Source organism: Macaca thibetana, chromosome 3 (assembly GCF_024542745.1).
Source record: "Macaca thibetana thibetana isolate TM-01 chromosome 3, ASM2454274v1, whole genome shotgun sequence".
NCBI classification, from domain to species: Eukaryota; Metazoa; Chordata; class Mammalia; order Primates; family Cercopithecidae; genus Macaca; species Macaca thibetana.
In genome coordinates this window covers 102231587-102252371 of record NC_065580.1, presented here as the reverse complement: position 1 = coordinate 102252371, position 20785 = coordinate 102231587, and the positions used below count along the sequence as shown (strand labels likewise).

General features: G+C 39.2%; 2 protein-coding genes across 2 annotated transcripts in view; both read left to right on the top strand.

Annotated features, from left to right (window-relative positions):
* NEUROD6 (neuronal differentiation 6) overlaps window positions 1-20785 on the top strand; it is a 779410-nt gene that overhangs the window by 320241 nt on the left and 438384 nt on the right. The window lies entirely within an intron of this gene.
* PDE1C (phosphodiesterase 1C) overlaps window positions 1-20785 on the top strand; it is a 534574-nt gene that overhangs the window by 501717 nt on the left and 12072 nt on the right. Inside the window, exon 17 of the mRNA XM_050784828.1 lies at window positions 19422-19490. Within this exon, the coding sequence (XP_050640785.1) occupies window positions 19422-19490 (69 nt within the window). The remainder of the gene's footprint in view (window positions 1-19421; window positions 19491-20785) is intronic.

The window sequence follows — 20785 nt, the reverse complement described above, 5'->3', positions numbered from 1 at the left end:
GGACATAGGCATGGGCAAAGACTTCATGTCTAAAACACCAAAAGCGACAGCAGCAAAAGCCAAAATTGACAAATGGGATATCATTAAACTAAAGAGCTTCTGCACAGCAAAAGAAACTACCATCAGAGTGAACAGGCAACCTACAGAATGGGAGAAAATTTTTGCAATCTACTCATCTGACAAAGGGCTAATATCCAGAACCTACAAAGAACTCAAACAAATTTGCATTTTTTTCTTAGCATTCTCCACTGATGGGCACCCTGCTCTCTGAGTGACGACATCTACGTTTCTTAAGTATTAGACCCCTACAATATATGCTATTTTTATTCTATGCCCTGGAGCCATAGTGAAAACATCAGAAAATGTTTGTTTGTTTGTTTGTTTTTCTCATTCATTTAGAGTCTTTTCTGCTTTTCCTGAACTAATAAAATTGAGAAAAACGTGAAGAGTAGTCAGAATGTTTCAGATCTAAAATCCAAGCCTCACTTACTTGATCTGAAGGACTTTCTTTATGGTCCTCGACTTCTTCCTGACTTCACAGATTCAAAGACTGATCAGAAACGAAACTCTTTTGTGCAGACATGGGTGCTTAACTGTACCCTCACCTGCACCTCTGTGAATCAGGGATGTTGACTTACCATCAGAGGAGTTGTAGGAGTTACTGATGCCTGACTTTTACTTGTCTGCTAAAAGTGGGCCAGGCCTTGGGGGCATTTAGAGAGTTCAGTGTTTTAATCGTTTTCTTTGTGTTAACGTGCTACATTCTTAAAACAGAGCATGAAGGCAGTAAGATACCTTGGGCAGTGTGGGACAGAAGAACAGAGACAGTTGCCCACTTTTAGCAGGCAAGTAAAAGTCAGGCATCAGTAACTCCTACAACTCCTCTGATGGTAAGTCAACATCCCTGATTCACAGAGGTGCAGGTGAGGGTACAGGTAAGCACCCATGTCTGCGCAAAAGAGTGTTCAACAAGGGTAGAGAGGAAGAGTTTAACATCATTGTTATTTTCAGTGGTAGCACAGATGCATTGGAGCAAAAGGAAAGGCAAAGAGGGAAAGGGTTGGACTTAAGAACTATTAGGTTGCTGCAAAGTAGATGTGGTTTTTGCCATTGAAAGTAATGGTAAAGACCGCAATTACTTTTGCACTAACCTAACCGTTCCCTTCTTGTACTGTTCTCATTCTGTGTGTTTGGATCAAATGGGTAAATTTTAGGAGTTAATGACATAGGCAAGGTTTTAAGAAGTTACATTCCCACAAATGTCATCTGTCTATGTATGTATGTATGTATGTATGTATGTATGTATGTATGTATCTATCTATCTATCTATCTATCTATCTATCTATCTATCTGTCTGTCTGTCTGTCTATCTATCTGGTTTATCTATCTATGTGTCTGTCTATCTGTCCTTCTGTTTTATTTTTCTGTGCTGGAATAATACATGATGAGAGGATTTTGTCTTAGCAGAACTGTAGCATGGATATTATTTGTGGTGAAAATTCATTTAGAATAATCCTATTATAATCATATGCTCTATTGTTTAGGGCAAGGAGAAAGCAGGCACATGTTGAAAATAACCCTTTAAAATAGCTGTCATGTACTTGTGACCTAGGACAATTAAATCCATAACTGGATAAAGCCTAACAGATAACTCTAAAATTGTTTTTTCTTAGTGTTTTCTTCTTATTAAAAAAAAAAAAAAAAAAAAGGACCCATTCATATGCCCAATAGAAGTCTTATATGACATTTAAAGTTGGTTTTGGTTTCTCTACACTTATTCTTCATTTTTTTTTTTCTATTTAGAGTTTTATAACTTGTCAGGTGTGTGCTGTACCACTTTGCTGTTTTCGTAGAAAGTCGACTCCATAGGGAGGCAGCTATGGTACAGAGTTCCTAGGACCTGAAAATCTGGTTTTGAATCCCAGCTCTCTCTTCAGCCAAGTCAGCTTACTTTTTTGAGTTTAGGTTATAGTTGAATCAGGCTGTAGAAACATCAAATCCAAGAATAGTGGAAGAGAAATGCATTTAAAATATTTTTTAAGCCCAGTGACAAATTATTACGAGGGCTGCCTCATTGACACTCCATTTGTGATCCAGGAATAAACATTATAATGGATAAACACATTTTTAGAATCAAGTCATGTTAACTTGAACTTCAATCTTCTTCTAAAACCAATTATCTTTAAATCACATGGTTTTAAGACCTATATCCAGCATCTGCACTTACCTGTGGAAGTAGCATGGTACCATAAATAAAGCCACATTGTTTTAAGTCCATCTCCCAATTTTCTAAATGAAGTTGCTGAAACATGATTGTATGCTCCCATAGACTAAATACCTTTCCGTGAATTCATATACCATGTATTTGCACTTCAGGATTTAAAGTCCTCACAGCTTTACCTTGTGAGATATAAAAAGTCTTGGGTAAAGGGACAGGCACTTAAATATATTTTCCTGAATTATTCCAAGATGTGGCAAGAAAGTTTCCATTTCAATTCATCAGTCACTCTTAAAAAAGTGGAAGGATTTAACTACTTTTTGTGGCCTTCAAAAAGTCATGCATCCCAGTTACACACAGAGTTGCCTATTAACACTTTGTCTTCAGGGTCCTCATTTGCATATATGTTGTAGTCTTGCTGATGCTTACTTAATTTCAGTTGATATTGAAAACAAATACATAAAACCAAAACACAATGAAAGACAGGATGTGGAGTGAAAAGAGGACCAGGCCTGATTTACAAACCATGCCAAAGCTGCCTGGATAGCAGGTGTTCCTTCTCTGTGAGATTAGCTCCATAGAAAGCCATCCATAACTGGGCTTCTTCATAGGGAATGTAAATATTTTGATATATCATACCTTACTATTGAATAAAATATATAATTAGGGTGTTTATTATTTTCTTTTAAATTTTCGTTTCATGCTGTGAAAGTCAAAATTAGAAAACAGGTGGAGGGAAACCTCCTATTCATCACCAAACCTTATCAGTCCCATCCTCCTCATGCTTATTCAATTCTCTTCTTTTTCATTAAAAAAAAAATTGTTGAGCATATACTATGCGTCAGGCATTGCACTACATGCAAGAAGTGTTATAAACAGGTATTTTCCCTGTTCTCAAAGAGTCAGCAGTCTGGGTTGGAACATTATTTTGCAGATAGCTATGACATAGGACCTTAGGGTATTTCTTAAGTGCCTTAAGAAATTCACAAACAGAAGTTACTTTTAGAGGGCATATGTTTGGGAAGGCCAGGAATGATCACACAGGTCAGCAGGTCACAGACCCAGCTATAGAACATATGCTTCTTGTTCTTTTATTGCTGGTTGTATTTAATGACAGTGAACACAGGCACAGCTTAAACACACAAACTTCTTTTATTCACCCTTTCCCTTCACCCCTTGACCCAAAGCTGGAGGGGAGGATGGAGATCCACAGCCAGATGGAACACTCCACCATCTCACCCATAAGCAGTGATTAGAAATGGAGGAATATCTCCTTTTCCAGTGATTAGAAATGGAGGAATATCTCCTTTTAACAGCCTTTGGATTTCATTAAGACCCTAGATAGACCTCTTTCCATCTCTGGGACCCAGCAGTCTAGACCGTGGGTCTCTGCTAACCCAGTCTGCAGGAGGTGCATCACTCTCCTTGTTGGCCAGGTGGGGCTCACTGAGTTAAATAGTGGTCCTTATCAGCTGTCCCCAGCTATCTGTCTCTAGCTTCCTTCCAACCAATGGGTCTGTTATTAAAAAATCAAACCCAACCTTCTGTCATCCTAACAAAATTGGGCTTTACATTTGAGGGTCAGGGAACATCTCTGAAGGTGGTTAGTATTATGATGACTCTCTAAAAGAAGCCTCATACCATATGATCCCAACTTCATAATGGCAGGGTCAGAATACTAAGGACAAAGTCCATTGCAATTCCCATGTGGACCAAACTGTGCATGGACTATCAGCATCAACGGAAAATTTCTCATCCTTGATTTCAGCTTTTGTTTCATCTCCTTCTCTTACTGGCAAGTTTATCAGTGCTTGTATTGGAGTAAAGTGATTGGTCTGAAGCTTCACTTTTGTCTGTTATTTCTCTCAAATAGGTGAAGGTGTTAATGGAGGGTAAACATAATGAACAATCAAGAACATAATAAAGTTAGAGGAACAGCAGGAAGCTTGGATCAATGGCCCCTGGAAAATTGAGAATTGACTGTAATTACAATAGATCAGAAGGAGTTCTCCTATCTCCCAATGAGTTTTCTGCTAAATTCACCTAAATCTTAGGAGAGTATCTTAGTCTTTAAAGTTGAATGGAAAACTTTCCTTGTCCTGTAAAGGCTTCTAACATCTCTGTAGATAATGGTGTTACCCTTCTTAAAGCCCAAGCCCACTGGAGCCCTGCATAGGAGGAAACACTTTCTAACTATAAGGCATGATGACTTGCAGAGTATGCAACACCAAGTGGAAGAAATAATATGGTGGTTTTGTTGTGGCTGTTGTTTTAAATTCTGCCTAAGACCTTTGAGGTTACATGGGGTAGAGCATACCAGTTGAAAAAAATGCAATATTATCTATTTTCATTAACTTAGTCCTGTTTCCATCTTTGTCGTCTTCCTCCACCCCCTTGCTCTGGGTCCAGTGGAGAACTCAGGTGATTCACTCATCTGCACAATGATTTGGGCTAGGACATACCTTGATTAAATGTCTCTGGGAAACTTCTGAGGATGGGGCAAGAATTCTGAGACAGGAGCATTGCTTTTGATGTGAAAACAGTTGGGATTAGATGAATCTGATTTCTTCTAATCCCACTGACCCTTCAGACAGATTGACCAGATCTGGCAACAAAACCGTCATCTCCATTGCAAAAGAAGGTGGCTTACTATCCCTATTGCATGACCAAATGTTTGCTAATCTAGTTTATAGCAACTATTAAGATTTCAAATGGACTGATGTTACAGTTTTGCACTGAGATTTTCCCCTATGGAAAGAACAAATCTTGTTACAAGGGACACCGCAATGACCAGTATGGAAATGTTTAATTAGTTCTCACATTTTTTTTGTCCCCTAGATTTTCTTCTCCTCAGACTTGGAGGGTGGAGGTGGGGGGAAAGGCAGCATTGACACTTTTCTTTTTCTTTTTCTTTTTTTCAGATTCAGAAGAGTAAAAAAGACCTCATAGACAATAAAAGAGGCTGCCAATGTCTTGCATCATTCTAGCTGAGCTTCTTCATTCTCCTTCTTCTCCTTCTTCCACAAAGACTCATATCTGGAGAAGGTGTACAACTTTCACACACAAGCCCCCACCCCCGACCCTTGGCCTTCTCTCACACCATCTCCTCCCAGGGGATGACTCTTTGGGGGTTGGTTTGAGGTCTTAGAACTCTGGGGGATATTCCCCTGAGCAAACCAAACAACTTGAGATTTTTACTCAAACAGAAACAAAACATGAAGGGACATCCTCAAAATCCTTTGCTAATGACCTGGCTTTTAAGGCACCTGTCTGGCCTGATGAGAATGGACATCCTGGATATGCTGGGAGAGGCCTGAAAAAAGCCACACACACAGTAATTGCCATTTTATGACTGTCAATGCCATTACTTTAAATGTTGTCATTTTTGCACTGGCTACTGACAATACAGCCATGCTGACGTTCATCACAGCAAAGATGATGATTCCAGTCTCTGGTTCCTTTCCTGTCAGGAACATGTGTTTTCTCCAATTTCCTTTCAGACTTAAAATTGTTCTTATGCTTTCTTTCCCATTTGTATAATACAGAATTCTGTTTGTTTTCTAAAAAAGATTATTCCATAGGAATCTTTATTTGATGGCCAATTTATTGTATCTGTTCATTCATTAGTGTAAACCTGAATGTTTAGCTGATGACCATACTGTTGAGTGGGTACCCATTGTTTTCACTGGTAGCATCCATAACTGAGTGGTTACTGAAATTTTTACCACTGGCTGGCCATCTTCTTTTGGATATCTGTGGTTTCACTTCATCACTCTTCTTTTTATTCAGGAAAGTGCTAAGGGAATTAGTATCAGGGAGATATAGCAGATAATTCTTTGCATTTTAGTGAGTTTTTAAAAATACAAGATAGAAGTGGATTAATAGCATGAATCAAAAATAAGAATAGTAGATGTAGCATGGAAAGAGAATAACATTGCAGCCCGCTTGAGATCAAATTACAGGTGGAATCTAAGGGAGTGCCAGTAAAGTGTGACTTTATGAGTCTGATGGGATTTAGATAAAAGTGATTCTTAAAATGTGGTTGTTGGTCACACAGGAATCTCTGTGCCCTTCCCAAGAGTAAAGCACATGAATATGCTGGTGATGAAGTGGGGATTAGTACTGGAAAGAAAGAGAGCTAGGCAATAAGTTTAAGTGTATTCCCCACTACAGATTTAATTTATACATGAAAAAGCACGAGAACAGACATTTAAACATCCTTTTATTACTAAGGTAAAATATTGGCATTTTTTCAGGCAGAAAGAAAGAGACTGTATGTGGTCTTCCAGGACCTTTGCCTTGCCAAAATGTTCCCCAACAGAAAGATTTGAAGAACTTTGTAGTAGAGAATACACAACAGCATGCTGATGTTTGAACAGATTTCTTCTGTCAACTTTACATTTTGCCTTGGAGAAACACTTAGATTTTTCTGTTGTGCTCCCTGTGTTCATAACAATGACCTCTTCACATAACGTGGACACAAATTCAAATGACTTCAGGGGTCTAGCAGGTAAAGTAAATGAATAAAGCAAGCCATGTAATATCACAGTCATTGTGGTAAATGGCAATTCATGGAGGGCCTTTGTATCAGTAAGAGAAGAAGCAGCAATGGGGACTGAGAGAAATTGGGGAGGGTGGGTGCTGCCAAAACAGGGTAGTTGGTAGGCAGCTACTGAATTTGAGCTGTGTGGGGATGGAGGTCCTAGATACCTAGGATTTGATATAAGCTCTCTCCAAATTTTTACATAATGACAACTCAAAAACTTACACTGTGCTAATCAAATGAAACCTGCCTGTGAGCTGCATTCAATCGGTTTGCAAACTATGTGCTTAGAGGTGGTATGATTTTGTATTGAAATTAAATATAACAAAGAGTATGTCAATTTTTGACCTTGGAACCTGGACCTTTTACCTCATTTATATTCTGTATTTTTGTATGTGGAGCTTTTTGGCCAGTCAAAATAGAAAGTCTACAGCTTCCATTTTATAATCTAACAAGCAACAAGAAACAACATTTGAAAAAGAAACAGGAATATAGCCATTTTTTCTAGCACCAATAAAAATTGAAATGTTTTTCATTTGCTTTAAGTCATTAATCAGCTGAAAAAGAATGGAAAGAGAATTTCTTTCCATAAAGAACTTCACCTAAAACTCTCAGTGAAGTAAAACAAAACTCCATGTAACTCACTCTTAGCTTTAAATCTTTAAAAAGTGTTTTGAAGGGATACTGAGTAAAAATGCAAAGTTATCTATTAAAAATACAAAATGCTATATTATATGATGCTATGAATTGATACTGGAGCTGATAAAGCATTAAAGTAATTATTCCACATCAGTGCTGACTGCAAGAGCAGTATTTCCAAAGCTCTAGCTTATTTTCTGGGGTCTTTTAATTCTCTTAAAACAGCTTTCTTCAAGTTGAGCAGCAATTTGGGACAAACATTATTCTATTGCACAGAGTATGGCATCTTACTCTGGTTTACACACACAGAGCAAGGACTTACACACCTGAATTAAGAATGACCAGTATGTGGGGACAGCAATAGGGACAGACCTAACACAGACAAAACCACACGCTCTACACGTTCCTTGGTAAAATGTGACAAATTGAGTTAGCCCTTGAATTTGGGTCCCCATGTCGTCAAATAGCGCTACATTTAAGTTATGTTAATATGGTACATTTCAGTGGCATAATGACCCATTCTTATGGAGGACTTTGTTCCATGTTTTATTTGTGCCAATCTTTCTTAGGTTATGAGCCCTATTAGTTCATGGCAGCTGGCAAGAGACCCGTTTCTAACCCATTAAATTCAAATGGACTTTCTTCCACTGTCCATTTCATTTTTGGAGCTTTTAAAAACTACTGAAAACATTTGACAGGATCCCATTGTGGATCTGATACACTTAAACAGTAAAATGATATCTAAACATCTGAAAGCCAAAGAATAACCTAGAGCACATGTTCATTCATTTGTATAATTTAAGCCATTGTATTATATTTTCCACCTGGAACCATGCCTTTGGATACAAAAGTGTAAAGTAAAAAGCAACGTTATCATGGGATGTGAGACAGTAATCCAAAAGTTGGAGACCAATTTTTGTTATCCATATTTTGGAAGTATGGATACTGTTTATTTTAATATCACTTCTCTCATGGGTCACTTTTCCTTAGATAGATAGATAGATAGATAGATAGATAGATAGATAGATAGATAGATAGAGAGATAGAAATATAATATAATACATTTTCTTCTTTTTTAACCTACAAGCAGAGACTTTGATGATGGAAATTACTTTGTAACATTCCCCACGGAGCCTAGGAAAAACAATAGGAAACAAAGCATGAAATCTTTTTCTCATAGTGAAATAGGGAAGATTCTAAGATTGGAAGTCTGTATATGTAGTGTTCTATCCCAAATAAAGAGAATTTAGGGAATTCAGGCAACATTTTGTTTTTCCTAATTGGAAACTTTGTTCTGATTCTGAGATGCCCACACACCCCACAGGAGATGCAGTGCTGGCCCACCACAGTGCTTGGAACACGGTCAGCATTCAGGAAACACATTCGAAATCATCTAACTGAATTCCACTATCCACTTGTGAATGCAAACAAAATTCAAATTTCCCTGAAAATTTATTCAACTTCTCCTATATGCCAAGTACACTGCTAAAGGCTTATCTTCTAAGTATATGCAGGCATACCCTACTCACACAAATAGCTTATTACAAGAGATGGGAAATTGCAGGTAATTTGGGAGAAATTGTCAGCCAAATTTATGAAAAAACTAAAATAAAACTTCTCTGTGGCCTCTTGACTTAAGAAAAAACAAAACAAAACAAACAAAACAAAACAATAAAACAGGATTTATCTGAGAATGTCTTTCCAAAAGGGAAGATGACACCAATCTATATAAAACATCAGTGAATTTACTGAGAATCCAAGTGAAAACCTTTAAAACCTTAAACAGACCCACCTAGAGCAAATAGGAGATTCTCTATGTACAGCATGAGGAATCACTGCATAGTTCTGCTCCACCAATAATGTGATCTGGTACAGCACCGCACCGTGGCAAAGTTAGATGTTAAAGAACATAATGATGCAATAACGATGTTATATTGGATCTTATTCATGAACAAATGGAAAGTAATACAATTTATCAACTGTGATCCATGATTAAAGGCCTCATTATCACTGAGAAAATGAACTTAATGAAAAAAATTGTAATAAGCAGTGACAATATTCCTATAAAACCTCCCTCTGGGAATCAAGAGACATATTACCTGCCAAGGCCAGATTTTAGTTTTTAAGGTTTCCTCTCTCTCACCAAAGACACTGGTGGGCACAGAGGTGACACTAGAATTAGAATGTTACCAGAGTCATTTACATTAGACAGTTTATCTGAGCATGAACATGTTCCCAGGGAGATTAGAATAATGGGAAGCAGGCCTCTAAAGATTCTCCTTGGACATTTGTAAAAAGACTGGTTGCTTCTCCAGGAATGTCTGAATTAAGCAACAATTGCACCACTGAAAAAGCATCTTGTTTTTATATTGAACAAGGAACGATTGTGCAGTGGATGACCTGGACTGAAAGATGTATGATGGTCAAGTTTAAACCCTATTAATTCCTGATTGTTTTCTTCAATACCCTCACCCTACTCATTTTTTTTGAAAATATTGCCAGACATATTTGGCATGAATTCATGTTTATTCTGGCTTCTGTTCCCAAGCAGAAGTGGATTAACCCTGGCAATGGCTGGCTTCACTAACTACTTGCACCCAGCCTGGGCTGCCATCTGCTCAGCCAGGAGAAGCAGGGAGTGGGGTATGGGCCCTTTCAGTTCGTTCAGGGCACTCATTCAGTCTCCTCAGAGGAGACCTTCTCCCCCTTGAAGGGTGAATGCTGGCTGTTGCAGGCCAGAGGCAGTGCCAACTGGAGACCCATCCTCTCAGCTTTGGTCAGCTTCAGCCGTGATTCCTGAACCTCACCCATGTATTCTTCATGAGTGCTGGCTTCTGAACCTACAGGAGCATTTCTCAGTCAGTTTATGGTGCAGGGTAATTCATTTAAAATAAAGCCCATTAAAACCCAATGGCTATAGAATGAGTTTTAAATAGATTGCCCTGGAGACACATCATTGTATAGTCTTTGCTTCCCTCTCATGACCTATCTTGGAGTAGAACTGTCCTTGTCTTTGAGTGGGTATATGTGTTATGGTACAGAAATATAGTCACATATTATATTAATATATACAGATGGATAGGAAAAACCTACAGCCATAGGTATCGTCCAATAACTGATTCTAGAGGTAGAACTATAGAGTATACATTTCCTTTTTTCTTGCTTTGATGATATTTTTATACAATTTTATATGCTGTAAAATTTTCAAAAATATATTTGCTATTTTCATTTGTAGAGCTTGGTTAGGTTTTTATCAGCTCTTGTGCCCACTGTACAACCAGATTCCCCCCATCCAATTCAAATGTCGTCCCTTTTTCAAACTCTTTCCTTTATGTTTTCCTTTTTTTTCCTCCCATTTTTCTACCCTTCACAAATTCCTTCTTTTGCTTCTGCCCAGGTAACCCATTCTGCTTGCAGTATCATTTTAGCACATGCAAACAAAAAATAATGGGAAAAATAAAAGCACCTTGTTCCATGTAATTCATATGGGAAAGTTTTGGGTGTAAAGGTCACTGGGGATAGATGGGAAGACAGAAACAGCTTGGGAAAAGGAAGCAGGAAAAAAGGAAATCTTTATGGGAAATCAATTACCCAAAGCAAGGTGAGTCACTTAGAGGCGAATATGATGTTGTTATTGTCCTCCCTTAGTGTAGAGCACCACTTTTGCTCTCACAGGGTTTTTCTCTTTAGGATGCATAGCACCGTATGCATTAAATGCATAGCATCCTAAAGAGACCCCACTCACCATGAGTCTGTAGGCTCTCTCCTGATGAGGGCACTGGCCATATGTGAATGGAAAACTCAACTCATCTCTTCAGCCTTAGATATTGCTGCCGTTCAGCTGGATTTGTGAGAAATATCTGGATTAATATCAAGAACATTTAGCAAGACTCAAAAGAGAGAGGCAAGCAGAACCAAAACCCAAACCTCAACCAATATCTAGCTGAATAAACAATTCTTTGGAGGAATAAGGAAGGGATTTCTGGATATGTTCTGAGAATGCTCTTCCAAAAGGGAAGATGGTAATACGGACTTGTTTTGATTTCATGGTAGTGACAGAGTGTAGTTCCGTGATGTGAAATACACTTCTGGCAGATAAAATGCAGGTTGTAATTTGCATTTGTACATCACAGGGCAAAAGAATGGCCATCCATTCTAAGGAAGAGTGTTCTGTTCCCTAAGATGCTGCTTAAACAACATATCCAAATGCCATAGTATCATATCTCCAAATACAAAATTAAATCATAAGGATTCATGTAGAAAAGAATATACTGAGCTGTTCTCCGAAAAGTGTATGATGTGTTTATTGTAAATCTTTATTGCACAGATGAGCCTGACAGTCCTTCAATGTATAATTTTCTCCCAGCATCTAGTAATGCATAAGTACTTGTATGTTCTTCTGATTACCAAATAAAAACAATGAGTTAACCTCTTAATTGGAATTGGATAAATGAAAAGTCTGTTTTTTTTTTTCTTCCTTTGAATGTTTCCCATTGTTTGTCCATGTTCTGTCTCAGATATAGGGCTGTCCAAACTCAGTCAACCATCTGTCTCTTTTGTATTCCCTGAAACGCCTCATAATACCCAGGCACCAAGTGCCTTTGCCTGCACTCTGTAAGACATACACAGAGTATGACTATATCATGTTTCAATTTCAGCTTTTTTGACTATGAGGGATGAAGCAAATGGGTTATCAGAAGCTTGTCAGAGGCATAAGAAATCTCAGCATTTGTGGAATTAAGCTGGCTTCCATATGTTTAATTTTCTTCAGGGTACAATGATATTATGGTTTTACAGCCCTGTGATGCTAGCTTTCTGAATTGCAAACTTTTTCTTTCTCCTACTCTTGAAAGGGGTATATTTGGCAATATTTTCCTGTTCCGGCCATGAACATAAGGAGTCTGACTAGGGAATACAGATGTTCCTTAACTTATCATGGGGTCACGTCCCAATAAACCCATTGTAGGTTGAAAAAATCGTAAGTCGAAAATGCATTTAATATGCCTAACCTACCAGCTATGTTTGCATCATAGCTTAGGCTATCCTGCCTTAAACATGCTCAGAACACTTACATTATCCCAGAGTTGGACAAAATCACCTAACACAAAGCCTATTTTATAATAAAGTATTGAATAGCTCATGTAATTTATTGAATACTGTTCTGAAAGTGAAAAACAGAATGGTTAGATACAGTTTCTTCTGAGTGTGTATCGCTTTTGCATCATCATGAAGTCCAAAAATTTAAGTTGAGCCATCATGATTCAGGGACTCTGTGTAGTCATTCATTACTCCTGTTTGTGGGGATATAACGGGTTTACATCCTGTATAGCATCCAGCCTGATGCCTTCAAACCGGCCCCAGAGAGAGAGCCCTCTAGTGTTGATACTGCATATTACACAAATACCACCCCTTCGTCAGGGCCTCCTGGTGTATCATTTTTGCTTGGTAGTATTGCTCTGATGAAGGGGAATGTGATGTTCCTCCAAAGCAGCCATGCTTGCCATTCACCGAAACATATTTTTAATGTTTTTTCGTTAAAGTAAAAATAGAATTTACTCAATTTGGAAAGTGTAGACAGTATAATAGGAAACTTAAAATCACTTGTGATACCCCATCTGACAATTAATCATTGTAGATACTTTATTTTCTTATGATCTTTTGCTGTGCATTTTTACACAGTTAAGGCCATATAGTATAGTTAATTTTGAATTATGGTTTGTTCACACAACATTGGATTGTAAGCATTTTCTTGTGAGTGTTTTTTTAACCTCTCCATCAATATAATTTCAATAGCAGCATAATATTTTATTCTGTGGCTCTAGCGCAATTTACTTAACCACCCCTCTGCTGTTGGGCAATTAAGTTATATGCTTTTATTTTATTTTTTGCAGTTGTAAATAGCAGCAATGGAGCTCTTTGTGCATAAGGCTTTGTCACATTTCTGAATATCTCCATTGGACAGATTTCTAGATATCTAGAAATCTGGGTCACAGGTTGTGAACATTTTTTTTGAACTCCTCATTCATATGCCCAATTCAAGTTCAAAGCATATTCAAATACTTTGAAAGACACATTTAAATAGCTTGTGGTGTTGTATCTCTGAATAGCTCTTGTTTTTAATCATTGTTCTTTGTGATGAACAGGCATATTCAAATTACACAAAACAAAACCTAGTATTGATGGTGGTTGTATTGTGGAGGAAAAAAAATAAATACTCTGAGTATGCAGCTCTAATTTATATACTCTTGGTTGATAACTCTTAGGGTGGTATGTGTGTGGTGTGGTGGCGGGGAGGTGTTGAAGACCTCCAGACTCTTTCAGTGATCCCATAGCCTAAAGCAAAACTTGGACTTTTATTGATGGTCTCTCTTCAAAGCTGTAAAGGGCAAAAGTGATGATTTGTTCTGAGGCTTCAGGCAATGGCTTGTTGCCCTCCGCCCCAGCCCAAATGGAACACAAAGAAGATGGTGGCAGATATGCTCAGCAACAATGATCAGAGGTCTGTGGGTATCAGAAAGGCAGTCATTTACAATATGTGAAAACAGAGAGATTGAAAATGGCCAATAAGTTGACAGAAACGTTCGTACCTCAGCTTTTCAGCATCCTCCTCTGCCCTGTGGGATCTGGTTGTACTATAATAACATTGCTATTGCCAGACCATTAATAATGATGACGTTTGGTCTCAAGGGCTCTTAAATCACCCTTTCCCCAGCAGGCATAGGCTTGGCCAGGCTAACCCCATTTTGCAGAAGGGAAATTATTTGTTTGAGGTTAAGCTGCAAATCACTGTGCTTCAGCACTTTGTGAAGTCCCGAGTCTTAGGTGTGCAGTCACCCTGAGGTGGGCAGCCTTAGTTGTCACTTCTATCACTGTCCTCTTCTCCAGACTCTTGATGAATTGGATTCATTGCCCTTTAGTTGAACCAAACAAGGACATTAATTTGAAATATCTGAAAGCTATTCGTTTGTCAAAGGATACCTCAAGTCACACAAGCTGCAGTGGTGACATTTCTGCCCCGAGCTGACGGATTGGGTTGTTTACTCCTTAAATAGCCACATGCTGTGAGTCAAGGGCAATGTAATTCCTGACCTTGAAGTGTTTATTTCCCAAAGATGACAGATTACCTACTTAGACACACACACACACATGCACACATGTACACACACACGCATGCACACATGCACATTCACACACGACTTTCTAAAACAAATAAACACTATACTGTATGACACTGTTTGCTAAGCACTGTCATATGTGTACTCTTACTTGATACTCACAATTATTGTCCTGACATTGATGTTTTCTCAATTTTATAGATGAGGAAAATGAAATTTAGCAATAGCAGCATTGACATAGTTGTTTGTTCATTTGTTTTTATTTTACCTCATTTATAAAATATTTGAGAATAATAAACTCATATGAATTTAATACATTGCTTTTTTAATGATTAAGAAAGAAGAATAAAACCAGAGTCATAAAGTAGAGCTAGCATAGATAGAGCAAACCAGGGCAAATGTTAATATGCAGATGTGCAGTCTAAATCGACCTCCCCTGATTCCTAGCATTATGTCATAAACTGGGTCTAAGCTTTCTGGAATCATAAGTTTAAATGGAAAGAAGCCATTTACAAGATTCACATCCGTGAGGATGAGCACACCAGTTGTTTCAGAAGAAAGAAGGCTTCCCTCCCGACAACTGAAAGAAACATCTTCTCTAGGTATTCATGAAGGCGGTGCATCTCATGGCTGCAGATCAGGCTCACCTGGGAACGTTAAAAAGTCCTCATGCCCAGGTCCCACCCAGACCAACTAAACAGCATCTTGGGGTGAAGGGTCAGGTGTCAGCATATTGTTTAAGAACTCCCCAGATGATTCTGACATGTAGCCAGGACTGAAAACCACTGACAGAGTAGATTTCTACAATGAATCCAAGAACCAGTTCCATGTGATGGGTGGTCTGAAGCCTTCTGTGTGCATCGTACAGTACAGTTTAGAAGCTGGATCAGGACTGGCTGTTCCCACCTGGTTTCTGATGTTCTTCCTGGACGTGGGAGGGAGCAAGGGAAGGGTGAAGGGCAAAGGACTTTAGAAAATGAAACTTAGATATATTGGGTATTACTCCCATGAGTGGAGTAAAGTGATAGGTAATTTGGTAGCTTCCGTATGGAAAGTGATTTCAAGAACACAACCTCAGTGAACTGGAAGCCAGTGGGAGGCTGACTCAGAACCTAACCACCCCCAATGGCCCGTGGCAAAATCAAAACCAGTTTTATTTTATGCATCCCCGCCTGCTACCTGTTTATGACTCATGATTATGAGAGGTGGGATGGCTTCATCCCTTTCCTGATATATTGGGCATCTCACCAAGCAAACAGAGAAAATAACAGCATTTCCAGAAGGGCTTGCAGTTCTGCTTTTTCACTGACTCAAGGTTCCCAGAACTCCCCTACTCAGTGTTTGCAAAGAAGATACTAAGGGGATGAAAAACTACCTCTATGAAAAGCTATCAACCTGCAGCCTTTTGGAAGATTATAGTCAGTTTTTTTTTTTAATTCCACCAAGCATTTATATGAAATAACCTGGCAATAGTAGATGTTTCTACAGGTAGCAACATTGAAAGTTTGTGGTCAGTGAGCGCTTTGTAATTTTTCAGGTACTCATGTAGGCAACATTAAATTTGTTCTCTCAACTTCACAAGAGTATCCACAGAAAGCAGAATGCCACACTTTTCGTTAGTTAGACAAAAAGAAGGAAATTTCTACCACACAAGGTGTTCCAAGCCTGATTGGCGATGGGAATCACCTGAGCCACTTGTGAAATACTCAGGTCCCTAAGCCTCACCTCCAGAAATGCTGACTCCGAGAGCTTAGTGAGGCCTGGGAATCTGGTTTTGTTTTTTCTCTTTGTTAAAATAATTGTCCCAGGTTTTTCTTCCTCTTCGATGACTTTGGGAGACTGTGCTTGAAGGAAACCCAGATAATGGGTTGGTTAAGAAGCAGCAAGTGTCAGGGGAAACATTTCCTTAAGTTTGAACTTTGAATGATCTTGACTTAAGTTTTTCCCTCCTCCCTCAACACTCAGTAACATTAGGCAAGTTAATTAAAATATTTGGAGACAAAAATAGTCTCGAAATCCTGTAAAATGGGATAATTTTGTTGTCAGAATGTTAGCATCAGAAACAACAACAAATCTATATTTCACGATGCCTACCTAATATGGCGCCAGGGCCACAGTAACTGCTTAATGTGTGGCCGGGAGTGACTATTAGCAATGACCAAGCAGCCAAATTGGGAACCACATCTGTAAATAAAAACTTGAAGCCCCGTCTCCAACCTAAAATAGCGATTCTCAATGTGGGGGGATTTGCCTCTAGAGGATATTTGTCACCATCTGGAGGACGTTTATGATCGTCATGACTAGGGAGGACCTACTGACATCTCATGGGTAGAGGCCAGGGACACTGCTAAACATCTTCCAGTGCACAGGACAGCCCCCACCACAAAGAACTGTACAGCTCAAATGTCACAGTGTCACTGCTGAGAAAACCTATCCCAAAGGTCCAATGAGACAAGTAAAAAAATCTTGTGGGACACAGAGGCATTTCGGGCAGAGAAGGAATGGCTCTGGATCACAAGGTGAAAGACACAGATGTGCCCTCTGGTAGTGCCTCCTAACAGGGCCTATTTGTTGCACACCCAGGGTCCACCATTCTTTGTGTAGGATACAATGCAACCAGCATCCGCTGGGGTTGTGCAGTGTGGCAGCACTGGCTTTGACACAGAGTATCACTTTGTGTGAATCTTCCACCCCGGAGTCTCCAAGACACTTCATTAGACCAGGGAAGTGCCAGATTACAAGATCATCATTGGACTCACCTGGTGAAATGGTTAAAATTCAAATTTCTGGCTCCATTCCCTGGAGATTCTGCTTCAGGGTCCAATCAAGGACCTTGGAAGTCATATTTATAAAAATCACCTCAGGAGTAACTGAGTTACTCAACTGAGGTTCAAGAACTGAAGCACAGCTACAGCCAGGGTCGGGCCCTCTATGTTCTCCACCAACTCTGACCTTCAGGGCATCTGTGAGACCTGGAAAATGGAGAAATAAAGTCCCGCCAGATACAGTGCCCTTCACCTCATACAAATTCACAGTTTTTGTAGGTCTGAGCTGTTTGGATTAATTTTATGTTTTCTATTTTTACTACTACTGCTGCCAGAAAAAAAATAAACAATAATAATGATTAACAGTAACATGTGTTATTGTCTGGAGGGTGTTTGTCACAGAATGTCAGGATTGACACCCTGTTGTTTAAGATTAAAATGGGGCTGGGTGCAGTGGCTCATGTCTGTAATCCCAGCACTTTAAGAGGCCGAAGTGTGTGGATCACCTGGTCAGGAGTTTGAGACCAGCCTGGCCAACATGGTGAAACCCCGTCTCTACTAAAATCACAAAAATTAGCCAGGCATGGTGGTGCACGCCTGTAGTCCCAGCTACTCAGGAGGCTGAGGCAGGGGAATTGCTTGAACCTGGGAGGTGGAGCTTGCAGTGAGCCAAGATCACATCACTGCACTCCAGCCTGGGCAACAGAGCAAGACTCCGTCTCAAAAAAATAAATTAAAAATAAAATAAAATAAAATAAAATAAAATGGAATGATCTCAAACATCATCCAAAGTGCGTGTCTCCACTCTTCCCCAGGGATTCTGGGGTAGGGAAAGCTTACCGCTCTCCCACTCACCTCCAACCCCAAGTCTCTGCTTCCTCTGACACTGCCCAGTCTTCAGATTATCTAGTTATCTTTACCGGTGACTGTATTGACACACAGCATCTTCTCCATCAGCACAGCTTCCACTTACACCAGGCCTCTGCATATAAAGTAGACGTAACTAAAAGTTTGGGAAGTTTGTGGGGACTCCTAACAGAAGTAACCTAACACTGACTCATGGATATCCTCTGCTGAGGAATTCTCTCTGCATTTCTGCCAGCTCAGACTGCAGGCATCTGCCATGTTGCTAGAATCTGGCTTCCAGGCCTCTTTCTTCCCACTCTGGATGACAAAATAAATGAATGAATGAATGAATGAATAAATATTCACATTTATATGTAAGATATGTGTGCATGTATGTGTCTTGGTGTTTATATTTATATGTAAATATATGCGTGTGTATATATGTACACACTCACATACATATATATAAAAAAGTAAAAATTTTGGCAGAACCACTCAGTTCTCCCTTTGTCCCTTTGTTCTGCTCTCTCCTTGTTGATCCCATCCTGGGGTTTGACTTTTCATTGCCTCGTGACCCACTAAAGGGTTTATTAGAACAAAGATAATCCCCTTCCTCATAGGAATTCTGTTGCCGGTTGCCGGAAAACTCAGAAACCCCACTAACCTAGCATTTGTGGAGTCTCCCATTGTTCCTGAGCACTGGACACACACTTTGTTTCCTTTAATCCTCATTGGAACACTTCGACGCAATTGTTGTTATTCTCCTCATTTTGTAGCTGAAGACCTGAGCTTCAGAGAGATCCAGTTCATTGCTTGAGCTCCAATAGCGAGTAAAGCCTATAAGGACAAAGCAGGGACAAAATCCCTGATTCCCTCATTCTAAATCAGAACTTCCCCTTCTTCAGATAGTCCTCCATCCTGGATGCACATTAAAATGAGGGGCTTTAAAAACATCAGTGCTGGGCCTCCACCCTTGTACTGTGGGGGTGATGCCCAGGCAACTGCATATTTAGAAAGCTTCCCCTGTGATCCTAAAATGTAGCATTGCTCAGCAGCACATTGGTTCCAGCAGATCAACCTTCCAGCCAGAGGAATTGAGTACTGTCACACACACAAAGGCAAAGGCAATGCTCCCAGCTTTTCTGGACCACAGAATATGCACCACCCTGCAACCTCACCTGCTTCTAAACGTTGTTTTCAGACCCCAATTTGATAACATTTCAGATGACCATTTACTTGTCCAACAGGTCTTTCCACGATCCTACTTTTCCTTATCCTCTTTTTCCTCTTCACAGGCATAAAACGGCGTTCTCACAGCTCACCAGCCCCAAGCACCAGCTCCACGAGTCGCCTTACATTGCCAGGTGGGTAAACAGCATTGCTCCATTATCTTAGTGACCACAGACAACGGAAAGGACTAGTTTCTCGGGAATTGAGTTGAAAAACTGAGAACCTGGCCCCATAGTTATCCAGTCTACTCACATTATCAGAGAGCTTTGTCTCTGTCACCCAAATTTGTGAGGTCCCTCTAGGAATGGGCATAAATATTTCTATAGTTGGTTCACAATCTCCCCCACTCGCCTATGGAAAACATAGAATTTTGGTCCTCTTCGATGTTCATCTGGACATGTTACGGAAGGATCTGCCTTTTAGAGGCAGATAGTGCAAAGGAAGTAGTGTGAGCCTGTGGTGAGATTGAGACCCAGGTTTAAATCTCGGCTTTGCTGTGTTCAAATTGTGTGCGCCCTCACACGTGCTTCTTCAGCTTCTTGGAACTTCTGTTTTCTCATCTGTCTGGGAAAAGATAAGAATTAGAAATAATGCTTGTAAATTTAGCCTAGTATTGAGAGAGTGCTCACAATAATCTCTACCATTGAGAAATATGGAAGGCATGTATGACCTCTGTTTGACCCAATCTAACATGTACTGGCAAATCATAAGTATTCATGAGGATCGAGTATGAGTATTGTTTAATGTAAGGGGCACCTATGGATCATTCTGTCTCCATGCATGTGCTTACATTCTCAACTATAATTTAATTTTTATTTAATTTTAACAAGCAGAATTTGGAAAAGCGCATCTGTTTGGGGTAAGGAAAGGTTATAAAAGATAAATACCATCAACGAAGAAAATTTTAAAAATAATAAATTTAAGAAGGAAAAATGTCTCCAATAATGCTACCACTCAGAGTTAACCAAGATTACCTCTCCTTCCAGTCTTTATTAAATACTTTTTCTCTAGATTTGAATTAGAGTAATACTTTATGTAGAGTTTTGTTTCCTTCCTTTTAAAGCTTACCACTACATTATGAGATTTTCCTCATGTTATTAAGTACTTTAACAAGTATTTCAGTAATTGACTAACATTTCTATGACTATGCTACAGTTTATTTATACATCTATTGATAATTTAGCATTTATATAACATGCATTTTATAAGTGACCTTACATTTTTGTACATAAATCTTCTGAGTCTGTAAGTATGGATTTACCATAGGTTCCTCTAGGTAAGGTTACTGGCTCAAAGAATACATACATATTTAGGTTCCTGACACATTATTACCAAAGTGATTTTCAGAAAGATGGTATTAATGTATGGTTTTAGCATGAATTTGTCCATTTCACGATCCCCTTGCTAATGCTAAACATTATTTTCAATA